The 17,434-nt window shown below is 42.2% G+C and overlaps 1 protein-coding gene across 1 annotated transcript in view; it reads left to right on the forward strand.

The window, feature by feature from the left end:
• The first annotated feature begins 418 nt into the window (after positions 1-418).
• Positions 419-17,434, forward strand: part of LOC311227833 (protein phosphatase 3 catalytic subunit alpha-like) — a 399,712-nt gene continuing 382,696 nt past the window's right edge. The window contains 1 exon segment of the mRNA XM_084313666.1: positions 419-723. Coding sequence (XP_084169792.1) covers positions 660-723 — 64 coding nt within the window. The 5' untranslated portion in view covers positions 419-659.

Genomic DNA, 17,434 nt, shown 5'->3' on the forward strand with positions numbered 1-17,434 from the left:
GGGCATTTGTACAACAGAGACCCTTTAATCTGGGCCTGTACACACCTTTCACTTTAGATTCCAAACCACATTCATATCACCCAACAATAGGCCTACTTGAAACCACCCACCTTCTCACTGAAAACACAGCGTGAATCAACCCCATACAGGCCGGGGTGGGTCTACCCCAGAGATATCCACACGGCTTCATGGTTTGTTGATTTGATTTTTTTTGCTGCCATATACACTCCACAACAACACAGCTATAATATGACATAATCTATTCACACTACACACTACTAGATTGACACAGAAACAGTCCTTTGATACAAATGAATGCAAAGGAAGAGTGTGAGAGCCAATGGGAACGCGAGTGTTAATTAGAGGCGGGTCCCAGCACGGCAGCACGTTAGGTTGCGCACTGCGCTCCGGGAGAACTTGACACACGGAGAGAGTAACAGTAAATCACACTGTAACCCTGTTGCGAGTATTTCTGGCGAGTGATCGAAGCAGGAGCGAGTGAGATCACTGTGCGGCTCTCTTTCTTTCCTTCCAGGCTTTGGGGAGACAGACCATAATAATAGAGTTGTTGTTCGAGGCGAGGAGGACCGGGTCGTTTTCTCTCAGACACACACAATTCTTCTATAATATCTCAATATCTCTCATATCAATAACTGGAAATGTCCGAAAATAAGCCAAGTGATGATGAGCCCAAGTTATCTACGACGGACAGGGTGGTGAAATGTAAGTGTTGATTATTATTATTATTATTATTATTATTATTATTATTATTATTATTATTATTATTATTATTATTATTATTATTATTATTATTATTATTATTATTATTATTATTATCTCGTTGTGTACAGTTGATTATTATTATTATACAGTACGCCACGCACTGTTATTAATATTCTCACTTGGTTGCAAAAATCACGCTTATTATGCTTAACCATTTCACTGCCACACAGCAGAAGGTTAACCCTTTACTATCGGGTTACCCCGTCGGTAGTTAGTGTGATAGTATAAAGGGTTAACCTTCTGTTGTGTGTGTGGCAGTGCAAGGGTTAACCTTCTGTTGTGTGTGTGGCAGTGAAAGGGTTAACCTTCTGTTGTGTGTGTGTGGCAGTGAAAGGGTTAATAACCTTCTGTTGTGTGTGTGTGTGGCAGTGAAAGGGTTAACCTTCTGTGTGTTACATTGGTGCCAGAGCAACAACAACAACAGACCCCTGGTGTGGAGCAGGGAGAGCAGGGTGTTAGCCTGAGCAGTGAGCACTGACAGCAGCAGTAAAGTAGGAAGTAAGGCTTTAACTCTCTAGTTGCAAGGCGACAGCTAGATTTGAGGTTTAAAACCCTTTCACTGCCACACGACAAGGAGGCTAACCCGCTTTACTATCACACAACCAACATGCTGTTGTGTGTGTGTGGCAGTGAAAGGGTTAACCTTCTGTGTATTGTCGCAGTGAAAGGGTTAACCCTTTTGGTAGTGCGGCAGTGAAAGGGTTATTAAATGTGTCATCATAATATTCTGTCCGCATATTCCGCACACGCCACACACCACACGTTGCTTTCAGCGATAACCAGTGTATACAGTACTCATGCGTGTGTGTGGGTGGCATAAGTGGGTCCTGTTGTCCATAATCCATTGCACAGCGTCGAGAAAGCAGTGTAAAACGTATGCATGGATATTGCACAACCATTGCGTTCAAGCCATGGGCGTTTTTCTCCCTTATTTTTTGCATGCATCACCAAACATAATTTAGTGTGGCCGGGGCTATTGGTCATCATTGCACAATACTGATTTGTGACACAGCCGCATTTTTACGTGTATTTTGTTTGTTTACCTGGAGCTAGCAGTCGTGCCATATGGGGCCTTCTCTCATCATGTATGTAAATAAATACATTTCTGTCCAGTTCGCTCCATACTAAGGATGCACTGAAGATGATCAACATTTAGACCTCTCGTGAGCAGGGAATTAGATCACCGTGGGATCTGATATCAGTTGATGGCTCATGTTGTTCAAAACAACATCCCACTGAAGTTGGAAGTACCAGTGTCTTAGGCGTTATTTTTATATATTGACACCATGTGATTTAATTTCAGTCTGCCTGAAATCTTTCTTTCGATGTTCTACTTGTCTCCCCCCCCCTCCCTCCCCCCTCACACACACACACACACACACACACACACACACACACACACACACACACACACACACACACACACGCACACAAACATTAAGTTTTCTCATGGCAGAAGACAAATATGAATCTCCAAGGCCTTAGCTGCCCAGATTAATAGATGTGTGTGTGCTGGTGGGTGTCATGTGTCTCACACACGCCAGTTACACCCATGTTCTCTAGCTCGGCCAGCCCATAATACCATGATGTGGCAAGAGCACAGATGGCATAAACGCCATCGGAATCGTTTTGTTGAATAGTGTTATTTAGGCTTCAGCTGCTGGAGAATTGTAATAGTTGCTGGCCGGGTTAAACCGCTACTATCCACGGATTGGCTCATCAGTGACCAATGAAAGAGGAGCCAACAACACACACTGGCAGGCTGCAGGACGACTGGAGCGCAGGGTTTACAGTCAGATGTCAGTCACACGCCAGGGAGGTCTAGTGCTGCTAATGGAGCTCCATTCCACATAGTCTTTATTACGACTGCCTTCACCCAAACAGCGTTGCCTAAATTGAATGAATGACAACTGTAACACATGTTTCTCTCACCCGTCCAGCAAGCGCCGTAAAGTATAACCCATTGTTTTGAGGAGGCTACATTTTGCTGCTGTTTTGAAAACAGGGTAGAGTATTAAAGAGGCATAGTCTTGTGTGCTTTTTGTAATGAATATTTCAAGAGACCCCCCCCCCCCCTCCACCCCACATCCTTTCACAGTCTTGAACAACTTGAAGGGTAATGAAAAATAGATGTGACATGTATGGCTTTTGAAAAGATTTAACAATCTCACTGTTGGCCTTGTGGGGACGTGGGGCTCTCTTGTATCGTGTGTCAGTGTGGTCTCTTTAGTACCGTCTTCTCTCACCACGTGTGCTGTTCTGCACTCCTCTCTGTACCATACTGTATATAACGCTATCCTTCTATGTTGTTACCGGGTCCAGTCTACCGCCTGGCATGACATCTTATCGTCGGCGAACCGCTGGGCCGTGTGTGTCCGTTCTCTACTGAAAACATACATCATGACTAAAACATACACCCTGACTAAAACATACACCCTGATTAAAACATACACCCTGATTAAAACATACACCCTGATTAAAACATACACCCTGATTTAAAACATACATCATGACTAAAACATACACCCTGACTAAAACATACACCCTGATTAAAACATACATCATGACTAAAACATACACCCTGATTAAAACATACATCATGATTAAAACATACACCCTGATTAAAACATACACCCTGATTAAAACACACACCCTGATTAAAACCATACACCCTGATTAAAACATACATCATGATTAAAACATACATCATGACTAAAACATACACCCTGATTAAAACATACATCATGATTAAAACATACACCCTGATTTAAACCATACACCCTGATTTAAAACGGGAACACAATCGGGCCCCTGATTGTACCACAGGTTGATGGTGGAGTTGAACCGCAATCGGATAGTCTGATTGATTGATTGAACATTTTATTAACAGATTGCAGAATGGGTACAGTACGGCTCAATACACACAATTGTTAAGGGGATGCAGACCAGAGAGAGACTTTTGTCTTGTTTACATCAGGGTCCCCCATTTTCAATTCATCATGACATTTATGACATACACGACATAGATATATATATCATGACATTTATGACATACACGACATACAGATATACAGATATATATCATGACATTTACGACATACAGTACTGTTACATTTATGACATACAAGATATACAATTATACAGTACTGTTAAACAGAGAATAGATTCTAACGAAAACTATATACATTCGAGGGGGAGGAAACTGTACATTAGGAGCGGGTTGGGTGGGTGGGTGGGGGGGGGTTTGGACATTTACGGGGGCCAGTGGAAAGTGAAAGACGCGAAAGACCGACGGCCGGCCCTCTCTCATAAACCTGTCTTTTCGGACGAGATAGTATTCCATTTCCTCGTACCGAATGCGTCGTCTGCGTCTGTGTTTGAGAAGGGGTTGGTTTGGAGTCGTGTCACTATTGTGACAACACGGCCCGGCGCGGCTGTATACACAAGGAGGCCGTGTGGAGTGAAGTCATCTGTATTCAGTAGGGGTGGGGGGAAATATCGATACGTAGTAGTATTACGATACTTTGTGTTCACCTGTTCACCACGTTCACCTGTTCACCAAGTTCACCTGTTCACCACGTTCACCTGTTCACCAAGTTCACCTGTTCACCACGTTCACCTGTTCACCAAGTTCACCTGTTCACCACGTTCACCTGTTCACCACGTTCACCACGTTCACCTGTTCACCAAGTTCACCTGTTCACCACGTTCACCTGTTCACCTGTTCACCACGTTCACCTGTTCACCACGTTCACCTGTTCACCTGTTCACCTGCCCCCCAATTCACCTGTTCACCTGTTCACCTGTTCACCAAGTTCACCTGTTCACCAAGTTCACCTGTTCACCAAATTCACCACGTTCACCTGTTCACCACGTTCACTTGTTCACCTGTTCACCTGTTCACCACGTTCACCTGTTCACCACGTTCACCTGTTCACCTGTTCACCACGTTCACCTGTTCACCACGTTCACCTGTTCACCACGTTCACCTGTTCACCTGGTCTCCCAAAGCATTTGATTGATTGATTGATTGAACATTGTATTAACAGATTGCAGAATGGGTACAATACAGTACAGCTCAATACACACAATTGTTAAGGGGATGCAGAGAAAGACTTTCGTCTTGTTTACATCAGGGTCCCCCATTTTCAATTCATAACATTTATGACATACACGACATACAAATATACAGTACTGTTTATTTACAGACAGAGTTTCTGAAAGAGAATATATACATATGAGGGGGGGGGACTGTAAACGCCATAACGTCGCTGTACAAATTCAGTTTTTTCCGTTTTAATATTTCAGAATTCTGTATTTTGCTTTGTACGCTCATTTTACCATCAGAAATAGTGTCTAATAAGTGGGAATGAATAAATGTCCACAATTTAATAAGATATAACAGTCCATTTAATAGGGCTGTCTTAAATACTTCGAAGCTTCAGGGCTGTACGCTAAGCTTTTTCACTAGGGGCACACTTGCCCCTAAATGAGAAATTTAGGGGCAAAGAATATTTTTTAGGGGCACATTTTTAAATAACTATTTTACCATTATAGTAGGGCTGGGCGATATGGCCTCTAAATGATATCGCGATATTTTGACATTCAAGTTCAAGTTCAAGTTCAAGTTCTTTAATAGTTGTCATACAGAAGTACAGAATACTTTCATACAAAATGCTTCTTACTGTTACGCTCCAGAGACTGTGCTAGACAAGATAGTATCAAATAACATAATAACATAATATAGCATGAATTTAGAAGAAGAAAATGAGGTCACAGTGTTCGGTATAGACATATGTACAATGTTCTGAGTTACCATATAATATACAATACACAATACTATGCAGTGTACTAATGTACAGTACTATCTAGTGCAAAGCAGAAATGGGATGAGGTACAATTTTAGGTACAATTTACAGTAAGGTGTACGAGTTGTAGTGCAATCCTTCATCCATAAATATAAAGTGTGGGGAGTGGGTGCTACAGTGTGTTTGTTTAAAGTGGGTGTGTGCTATAAAGTGTGTGGAGTGGGTGCTACAGTGTGTTTGTTTAAAGTGGGTGTGTGCGTGTGGATGTGTGTGCTATGTGCGTTTGGTGGTTGTTGTTGTGTAGTGTTCATTCATTGTTCGTTTAGCAGCCTGATGGCCTGGGGATAGAAGCTACTTCTGAGTCTTTCTGTGCTCGCCTTGAGACTCCTGTATCGCTTGCCTGACCGCAGCAGTTCGAAGAGGCAGTTGTTCGGGTGACTGGAGTCTTTAATGATTCTCTTAGCCTTGCCCTTGCAACGCTTGTAGTAAATGTTCTGGAGGGTGGGGAGCCCCCCTCCAATTGTGCGTTCGGCTGAACGTGTCACTCTTTGTAGTCTGCTTTGGTCTTTTGCAGTGCTATTCCCAAACCAGGAGGTGATGTTGCCGGTCAAGATGCTCTCTATTGTACATGAGTAGAAGTTCTTAAGGATCTTCTGGCTGACTTGGAACTTCCTTAGGCGCCTGAGGAAGTAGAGGCGTTGTCGTGCCTTCTTCACCACACTGTTAATGTGTGTGGTCCATGTCAAGTCCTCGGATATGTAGGCTCCGAGGTACTTGAAGCTGTTGACTCTCTCAACCGGTGCCCCGTCGATGCTGAGGGGGCTGTAGTCCTTGACCCCCGACCTCCTGAAGTCCACAATCATCTCCTTTGTTTTGCTGACGTTCAGGGAGAGGCTGTTTTCCTGGCACCATCCCGCCAGGACCTTGACCTCTTCCAGGTAGGCCCTCTCGTCGTTGGCAGAGATCAGGCCCACCACCACTGTGTCGTCAGCAAATTTGACGATTGTATTGCTACTCCGCTGAGCCACACAGTCGTGTGTGTACAGGGAGTAGAGGAGGGGACTCAGAACACAGCCCTGGGGGGCCCCTATGTTGAGGGTGATGGATGAGGAGGTGCAGTTGCCTGCTCTCACCACCTGGGGTCTGCCAGTCAGGAAGTCCAAGACCCACTGGCAGAGGTCATAGCCCAAGCCCAGGTCCCTGAGCTTGGCTATGAGTATGGAGGGGACTATGGTATTGAATGCCGAGCTGTAGTCGATGAATAGCATTCTCACATAGTTCCCCTGCCTCTTGTCCAGGTGTGATGCTGCTGTGTGCAGCACATGGGATATGGCGTCCTCCGTGGACCTGTTGGGGCGGTATGCAAATTGCAGAGGGTCCATGTTGATGGGGAGGGAGGAGCAGATGTAGCCCTTTACTAGCTTCTCAAAGCACTTCATGGCTATGGAGGTGAGAGCTACAGGGCGGTAGTCGTTGAGGCAAGCAGGCTTGGATTTTTTCGGTACAGGGATAATAGTGGACTTCTTCAGGCAGGTGGGGATGACAGCCTGTTCTAAGGACAGGTTAAATATGTCAGTGAATACTGGGGCCAGTTGGTCGGCACAGACTTTTAGGACGCGGCCGGGGATGCCGTCCGGACCTGCTGCCTTCCTGATATTCACTTTTTTAAAGGTCCGCCTCACCTCATGCTCTGTTACCCTGAACACTGCGCCTCCATCAGCAGCCGACCCCCCCCCCCCCCCATTGCCGAGGCTTGTGAGCTGGTGTTGTTATTACCAGCATCAAACCTCGCATAGAAGGTATTGAGGTCGTTTGCTAAGGAGATGTCACTGTTCAGTTTGAGGGAGGCGCCTTTGTAGTCTGTCATCGTTTTGAGCCCCTGCCACATAGCTCTAGAGTCAGCTTGTTCAAACTGGAGTTCAATTTTATCCCTGTAGCGCCGTTTGGCCTCTGACACTGTCCTCCTTACGTTGTGTCGCGCCACCTTGTGGTCATTCATGTTGCCTGCCACTAGGCCGTCATTGTATGCTTTGGTGCGCTCTCTCAGAGCTTCACGGACGGATTTGTCTACCCAGGGTTTTTGATTTGGGTAAACTTTCATTTTGGTAGTGGGGATTGTTTCTTTCACCCTAGTACAGACATAGTCCAGCACTGTCTCCGTGTAGGCATTAATGTTATCTGTGTCGCGGAACACAATCCAGTCTGTGTGGTGAAACACTGACCGGATCGTCTCTTCTGACGTCAGATCCCATTTCTGCACCTCTCGCGAGACTACGGGAGTACTTTTAATTCTCTGTCTATACTTTGGTGAAAGGAAAATGGATGCGTGATCTGACTTGCCAAAGCCACTATCAGAATGAGCCTTGTAGCCACCTTTAAATTGCGTGTAACAGTGATCTAGGATGTTACCGCCTCTGGTGTTGCAAGTCACATGCTGATAGAAGTCGGGCAATACCTTTCTCAGATTGGCGCTATTGAAATCTCCCAGTACCAAAATGGCGGCGTTAACGTTAGCCACTTGTATTCTATTTACCTCGTCGTGTAGTCTGGAGAGCGCAACCTTGTTGCTGGCTTGCGGTGGAATATACACTCCGACCAGGACGATCGCCGTTAACTCCCTCGGGAGGAAGAAAGGACGACACTTGATGGTTATATATTCCAGTTCTGGGGAGCAGTGGTTGGATAATTCCTTCACGTTCGTTGGATCACTCCAATTTTTGTTAAACATGAAGGCAATACCTCCTCCACGTTGTTTACCGGACTCTGATGATGTCCGATCCTTTCTATGGATAAAGAAGTGATCCGCTGGTTGAATTGCGTGATCTGGAACCTCCGGTGTGAGCCATGTTTCGGTGAAGCAAAGGATATTGCAGTCCCTAACGTCTCTTTGATATTGAATCCTTGCTCGGATGTCATCCAGTTTATTGTCTATTGATTGTACATTGGCTAGCAATATACTGGGAAGTGGTGTACGGTGGCGTCTGGATCTCAGCCTGTTTCGGATCCCAGCCCTCTTTCCTCGTCGTCTTTTCCTGGGCTCTGGGAACAAAGGGTCTGGTCCTAGTCTCCGGAGAATTTCTTCAGGCCATTGGTGTGGTTCGGAAAGCTGATCCAGCGAGTAATCCAGTTGGTAAGTTTCCCGTAATCCAATGTCTATGAGTGACTGACGGTCATATACATTAAATGCACCAACAGTTGGTACGCACAAAACTCTAAAAACTATAAATATTAACAAAAGTAAACACAGTCTCGACGGAGCGAACAGAGAGGCAGCCGATCGGGGCGGCGCCATCATCATGACATTTCCTCTAAAGCACTTAAAAATGCTTGATTTAACCCTTTGATGCATACAGTCACGCCAATATGATGATTATAATAAGTCCCTGCAACATATGTTTGCATTATTAAACCATGAAGATGCTTTAAAAAATAATTTAATAAAAATGTACTAAGAGTAGTCTACTGACACACTAATAAAAAAAATTATTTACATCTAAGACAATTTATATAAAAACTCTTGGGTGCCTTTTACACAGTACTGTGTTTTCTATCCACTTTAGCCAAACACACACACACACATATATATATATATATATATATATATATATATATATATATATATATATATATACACACACACTACTGTGAGAAAATAATAATCACACAGACTTAATGATTTTAGAATATTTCAGATAATGAAATTAAATGTTTATATCATCAACTATCCAGTTAGTATTTATACTGTGTGTAACATTTGGCTACTTTAAATCATTGAATGTAGAGAGAGAGAGAGAGAGAGAGAGAGAGAGAGAGAGAGGGGGGGGGCGAGAACGAACAAGAGAGCCAGCCCCCCCCTTCGGGTTTTGTTCTAGGTTCGCGTTTTGATCGTCTAAGCTGCCGTATGTAAACAGGAAGAGATGGAGATGGAGACACACGGAGATCGAAATTGAATGATATACAGAAATGAATAACCAATAAATATGAAGTTATGTTTAAACTAGGGATGCACGATATTGCTTTTTTGACACCGATACCGATAAATTTATGCTCCTCAAGCCGATAACCGATATCGATAACCGATATTTATTGTATTATAAAACATTTTTAATGTATATATTTTTTTTTATCAACATTTTTTTTTTTTTAACATGAAACAAAACATATCACAATACAATAATAATACATAAAAAGACTTCCCAGGACAATAACTTAACACCAACTTAAATGTGACCTAACCAGACAACAGAAACAAAAGCCAAGACAACAGTTTTGACTGATAAAGTGACCATATTTATTTTTCCAAATGAAAATTCACAATCCGTCAACAGCTTGTGGTGCATCCAACCTAAGACGCTCGAAGCTTTTTGTTCTTCTTTTTTCAAAGCGGAGCCTTGATAAAGAGGCTTTGAGTGGACACATCACCACCACAACAACGGGTCACCTGCGGCATCACCATCATTAGCATAGTTTGCTAAATTAAAGAAGTTTGACAGAAGGGCAACCAGCCAGGCAGCGCCGTTATCTCACGGGACGAGTAGCTACATTAGTTAGCCAACAACCAGCCAGGCAACGCCGTTATCTCCCGGGACGAGTAGCTTCATTAGTTAGCCAGCAACCAGTCAAGCTAATGTTAGCATTCGGGAGATCCAGCAGCTTGTCGATGTGCTAATAGCCTCAGCAACCTAACGTTAGCTGGCTCCAGCAGATCGACAAGCTGCTGGACAAGCTAACGTTAGCTTGCTGAGGCTATTAGCACATCGACAAGCTGCTGGATCTCCGCGACGCTGAACTGCATGCGCCGGTCTGTCTGTCCGTCGTGGCGGTGGTGATGCCGCAGATGACCCGTCGGGCTGGATGTATTGCAAGTTGTTGCCCTTTTCCCTCCTTCTGGAACGTCTGCATTGCATTTATTACAAATAGCAAGCGATCTTTTTACTCTGAAACTCCGAGTACCGACGCGGCCATCTTTGTTGTTAACTTGCGTGGCTACGTCACAGCCAAGTAAGGGAGCGCTGGATTTGTGTAAAACGCCCTGTTCCTAAACCACACGCTGTCAGTCGTAGCACAGTACTGACAAAACGGGAGGAGCCTTTAGTCAAAACAAACGCACTTCATTCCAATTCACCCACACAGCATTTTCTTTTACCAAAAAATATATTAAATTATCGGAGCTATTAATAACGTTATCGAGTTTATCGGGATGACGTCATAATTGCTGATATCGGCCCGATAATTATCGTGCATCCCTAGTTTAAACTTCTGTTGTCAAGCGTTGTCAATATAACCCACCCCCTTTCCTCACAAATGGAACTAGTCTTGTGGAGTCCGCTTTGACCGTTTTCCAGGGTTAGCAGAGATCGCTAGTTAGCTTAGCATAATCCTAATAGATACCTTGGTTAGCAGCTACCGTTAGCTCATTGCTCGTGTCAATTAAATTGCATGTTATTAAAGGTCCGCGCTGGTCTGTCTAATGAAATTACAACCGCAACATTATATTGCACTGTACAGCCCTGGTTGTAGGCTAATGTTTTACTACAATTTGTATGGATTAATTTAGGAGTGAAATGCGAATGAAGGGTTGAAATCACCACTCGCAAGCTTGCCCCCAGATATTATTTTAAACTCGCACGGACCAAATTAGGGGGCAATTTGCGATCATATCATCGCACTGTACAGCCCTGAGCTTCGAAGCTTCGTTCGATGGGCATGGGATTCGAATATGAAAATAAAATTTGATTATATTTATAAAAAAAAAAAAAAAAAAAACACACACCGTGGATATGGATCTTTGCCATAATTCAATAATCTACATGATTTGGGCGTGTATTAGTAATATACAAACCGGAAATGGATAGCCTAGATCCCCACCACATAACTTGGATCTGTTTGCTCCACTCTCATCGCCCAACGGTACGAGGAGACTGATGTGAGTTTCAGCGTTTTTGTTTATCATTTTCGATACAAACTGCTCTGATCAATATATCACCCATACTACATGAAGCATCTAACGACTATCACGGAATTATAAATGACCCCCCCCCCCTCCGTTCACCTGCGCATGATCAGTCATAACCCTTAGGACCATGTACAGTTGACATTTTTTATATAGCGTCGATCGGTATCAAACTGCATTTGATGATCTAATATGCATTTGTGCCTATATCTCACGTTCTGGGAAATACTGCAGAAAACGATAAAAACATATTTATACTCTAGACGGTATTTTCGTATGAATGTGTGAATGAAAAAGTAAAATGTTCCTACATCCTGAACGATAGATAATCGATGTTGAATGGGCCATAGTAATGTCAATTTAGCAATACAATTAAAAAAATTATAGCCCTGCAAAGAAGGTGAACATCTCCATTAGGGATGGGTACCGAATTCGGTACTTTTGAGGTACCGAACTGAAACACGTCGGTACTACCGAGTATCGAATCAAGTGAGAAACCAAAACAAAAAAAATGACAAGCCGAAAACTGTCGAAATTGTAGTTATTTGAAGTTTGGATATTTTTTTTTACGACTGAGGTAGGTAAATAAAATTTCTTGAGACTAAAGTACCGAAAATAGGTACCGTTGGGTACCGGTATCGATTCACAGGTACCGGTATCGGTTCAAATGTGAAAGGTACCCATCCCTAATCTCCATAGACTTACAGTGCTGGCAGAGATCAAACAGCGATGGATATAAGCGTGGCAGAGAATGGGTTAAGGTGAGTTAATAAATGCACTGCTCCGCTCTGATAAACTGACTCTTCGTCAGAGCGTCCAGTCTGCACAACTTGAGTGCGTTCGCTCTGACACACTGAAAGCCAATTTACCTTCAAACAAGTTTAGTTTAGCTAACGCCATTATGCATCGGAGCTGTGGTTTCGCTGTGATCAACATGGCTAACAAGCAAATCAATTCTTTCTATTTTAAGGAATGTTCTGTAGGATATGTCGGCAACATACGAAGCCAGGCAGCTACTAGGGGTAGCTGTTTGTGTGAAATAACAAGAGAGGAGACTAGAACGTGCGTCTACTAACTGTGTCTGTATTGCAACCAATAACATGGGCATCATATAGCTTACATCCTGGTCCCTGCTGGGACGTACCAACTGAAACCACCACTGTGGGGGGTTATATAAATATCCTAGGTTGATTTGATTTTGTATACATTTTAAGGCTCAATGAGCTGATTGACTGCCTACCTCAAATACTGTTCTCTTATTTTGCACATTTTCAGTAAATATTTGATTGAAATTGAAGTTTTATCTGGTGATTATTTGAGTGATTCTTTCATATTGGCTCAGCCAGGTTATATAGGATGCCAAGTCTACATCATTTTGGTTGTTTATAGCACAATAACATCTGATTTAATGTGATGGAAGAAGTAAAATGATCATTTTGAGTAAATATTTAATTTACCACAGCCGCATAAGATGCTGGAAAAGCTTGAAAATGCACCTTGAAAAAGCTTGAAAAGTGCTTGAATTTTGCTTTGGAAAAGGTGTAAGAACCCTGGGTTAAGTCTCTTGCTCAAGGACACTTCTTCGACACGCTGCCTGGGAGGAGCTGGAATCAAACCGGGAACCTTCCGATTACCAGGCGACGCTCTACCTCCCGAGTCACTGTCGCCCGACAGTAATGGTTGTTCATACGGTTTAAAAGAGTGTGTGTTCAGAGTTTACCCTCGGCAATGTTGCCTACTTACCGACGGTGTTGTTGATATACTGGTGGCAGCTCTGGCTGCTTAACCCTTTCACTGCCGCACTACAGAAGGTTAACCCTTTACTATCACACTACCGACGGTTACCCCGTCGGTAGTGCGGCAATGAAAGGGTTAACCTGCTGTTGTGCGGCAGTGAAAGGGTTAACCTGCTGTCGTGCGGCAGTGAAAGGGTCTTTATTTTCTTTTATGAAAAAATGTGCTTGGAAAAGTACTTGAAAGTCCTTTAATTTCATTTTGCAATGTCTGTGGGAACACTGAGTAGGTGTCGACACTTATTTCAGGGCGTGTACAGATTTGAGAGTGTGGCCCCATTGACTTGCCATTGGTTCTGTGGCTAACTAACTAGTGAGTAGACATAAGGTTTACTGTATGTAACTCTAGCCAGAGCTGCAGGTGTCCAGTGTGAAGAACGAGATGGACTGTGCTGAGAAAAGACTCTACTGTTGTTATTATTATTATTATTATTATTATTATTATTATTATTATTATTATTACTGATCGACAGCATCATGTATGTACTAGGAAATGGCATCGGTTCCAAAACTCTGAACATTCCCTTTAATCAAGTGAGACGGGAGAGCATTCGTTATTTAGCCTACTGGCCTCCTCTTCCTCCTTCATGGAAATAGTGAGCGTTCTTACACGTATGAAGCCATGAAACTGAATTGATTTTGTTACTGTTTTTGACTTCATATTGCGAGTGGCCACACTGCACATCCACTGCTGCAGTATTATGTGACTTGTTTTTTAATAGGGATGGGTCATAAAAACCCAATAACCAAATACTCGCAATCAAACACAACCTTTTTTAATGTTATTATTGTTATTTTTAATATGCAGGTTATTGAGAATTTAATTGGTGGAACCGCGTTGACTGAAAAGCTATTTCAGCAACATTTCGGCCACTAGGAGGCAGCATTGTGTCCTTGACGTGGGAGTGCTGTTGTCGAAGCCTCCGGCTCGCAGGCACTTGTTGTTGTTTCTCGGCTCTGTGGCAAAACCTCCAAGAAACTGTCTGAAACTCTAGTGTTTGATATGTGGACTGGAGGTGTCCTACCGTGGCACTAAGGCTGAGACGATATGCCATTTGGAAGAATCGATAAATCGGGACAAAATTATCGATAAATATTTTTCGCAAGCATGCAAATGCATCGGTGCATATGATCATTGAGACTGGGATGTTTGCAGGACTGTGAGCCTTCACAAAGGGACGTGTTTGCCCCTGACAAATACCCACCATATAATAATAATAATAATAATAATAATAATAATAATAATAATAATAATAATAATAATAATAATAATAATAATAAAAAATATATACTGAAACTAATAAAAACTAAGCAATTTATAAATTATAAATATATATATATTTGTATTATTATTATTATTATTTTTAAACAACAAATTTATGTTTATTTTGCAGCAATTCTTTTTTATTTTATTTGGTTTGTTTTTGGCATTTTACTGCTTTATTTCGGACCGGCCCGAATGAGAGGACGGTTGGGAGAAGACATGCCCCACCTGCTGCTCCTGGATCAGAGGCCTGTATCATGCCTCTCAAAAAGTGTGTATTAGAACCTTTACAGGGGTATTGGACAGGGCTGTCCATTAGGGCTGAAGGATTTATCGATTTTAAGTCAAAATCGCGATTTGAAATGATGCAAATCGCCAAAAAATATAATATCTCAATTATTATTATTATTATTATTATTATTATTTTTTAATTGATTTAACCAGGAAGTCCAATTGAGATACAAGATCTCCTTTGCAAGTTGTTGTTATTGTTGTAGGAACGGTTTGGGAGAGGGAGGTAAGGGGTTTTAGATTGTGTGTTGTGAAGTTTAGACTTCAGAGAGGGAGAGTAAAGTACAGAAAAAAGGTACCGTTTGGTACCGTACCGGTGTCGATTCCCAGGTAAAAATAAACATTGTCAGGCTCGGTGTCCCGAACAGACCCACCGCGTAGGCCAGATGCAAGCCGCATTTTACAATAAACCTCTGTGGGGCTGCTTAAAAATAATAATTATAATCGCAATTAGATTATTTCCCAAAATCGTGCAGCCCTACTGTCCATTGTCCCCACTCTTGTTTAATATAGCCACCGCAATGAGAAAATAGGTAGTCTTGATGGGTATAACGGGGCTTCCACACGCCTTCAGCAAGACACTAACTGCTCCCGATGAGCAGGTCGTAGGTCCTAACTAATATATTTAGTTTGTCTTTGTCAATGTGTTGAAAAGTTGTCGACACAGCAAGCATGCAAATGCATTGGTGCATGTGATCATTGAGACTGGGATGGTTGCATGACTGTGAGCCGTGTTTGACCCTGACGGATATCATAAAAAAAAATTATAATAATACTGAAACTAATAAAAACTAAGCTATTTATAAATTATAATTCTAAACTGAAACTAGCAAACTCACCCTGGAATTGGGAAACAAAAAAATAACTCTAATATCCCTGCTCCGTACCCCTCACTGTGAGCGAGGGCCTTTTTGTACGAGTGACTGTGTGTGACATTTGACCTTTGAGGAGAGGCCCCTGTTGCACGCAGGGGGAGGGGAGAGGGGGGGGGGGGGGTACAGCACCATGCCAGCCACTGATCCCAACTGAATGGCTGAGTCATTTATAGAACAGAACTTTAAGTGACAGGGTTTTCCCTGACCGTGAGAGGGGGGGGGGGGGGGGGGGGGGGGTGTTATTATATACTTATTAATAAATTACGTCTTTATCACATGCTATCATTAGCACTAGGGATGGGTACCTTTCACATTTGAACCGATACCGGTACCGGTACCGGTACCTGTGAATCGATACCGGTACCCAACGGTACCTTTTTTCGGTACTTTAATTTTTTTTTTTTTTTTTTTTTTTTTTTCATGTCAACGTTCACACGCACAATATATGCTTACCTAGGATTTGACTTGATTCAACAACAAAGCAGTCGGAGCAATGACAAGCCGAAAACTGTCGAAATGTAATTTACCTACCTCAGTCGTAAAAAAAAATCCAAACTTCAAATAACTACAATTTCGACAGTTTTCGGCTTGTCATTGCTCCGACTGCTTTGTTGTTGAATCAAGTCAAATCCTAGGTAAGCATATAGTGTGCGTGTGAACGTTGACATGAAAAGAAAAAAGTAAAAAAAAAAAAAAAAAAGTTAAAAAAAAATATTAATAAAAATATTTTTTTTTATTATTTTTTTATTTTTTTTTCGGTTTCTCACTTGATTCGATACTCGGTAGTACCGACGTGTTTCGGTTCGGTACCTCAAAAGTACCGAATTCGGTACCCATCCCTAATTAGCACATCTGTATAACATGTATAATAATGCTGTATACTGTATATGTATATTTATTTATTCTTACCATATATATATTATATATCCACATCTGTCTATACATAGTATACCTGCATATAATCCTTTTTACATATCTGTAGATACTATATCTATATCTGTACATACTCGTACTAGTTACGCTGCTGGCCAGTATGACTTATTACCATAGGGTCTTTATATCTGTATCACTGTACATATTAATACTACAACTCTGCACATCTGATTTAGCACTATTACTCTGTAGTACTAATTTATATATTTTATACCCAGTTGAATCACCTGTACATTGTATATTACTATTGCACTTTACTGTTACAAACTTTCTTTTACAACTTTTCGTTGTGCTGTATAATGCTGCCAATACATTTGAATCGAATCTAATCTAATTAGGCTTTATTATAGTTAGTTAACTTATTATGCTATTGAGAGACAAACAAAGGCAAAATCAGACTTCATGGCTTTTCCTCTTCATTGACATAATTTGCCGACTGAACTTGGTCGTTAAAGAACCCAGGGCTCAAAGAGCAGGGGGTTCCCCGACGTTCCTGGCCTAATTCCCACCAGGTCCCTGACATCCAGGACACCTAATCATCCCTCCCTGCCTGGTGTGTAACCCCCCCATCCCCCCTCCCCCTGCAACTACCCCCCCCCGTTGCTGTAAATAGGAACGTGTTCTCTGTCAACTTGCCTGGTTAAATAAAGGTTCTTCTAACTAACTAACTAATTGGCGACAAAGTATGCCATCATCTAAATAAATAAAGCCTTAGTGAAACTGAAACCGTTCAT

This window comes from Notolepis coatsorum (assembly GCF_963971535.1).
Source record: "Notolepis coatsorum genome assembly, chromosome: 4".
NCBI classification, from domain to species: Eukaryota; Metazoa; Chordata; class Actinopteri; order Aulopiformes; family Paralepididae; genus Notolepis; species Notolepis coatsorum.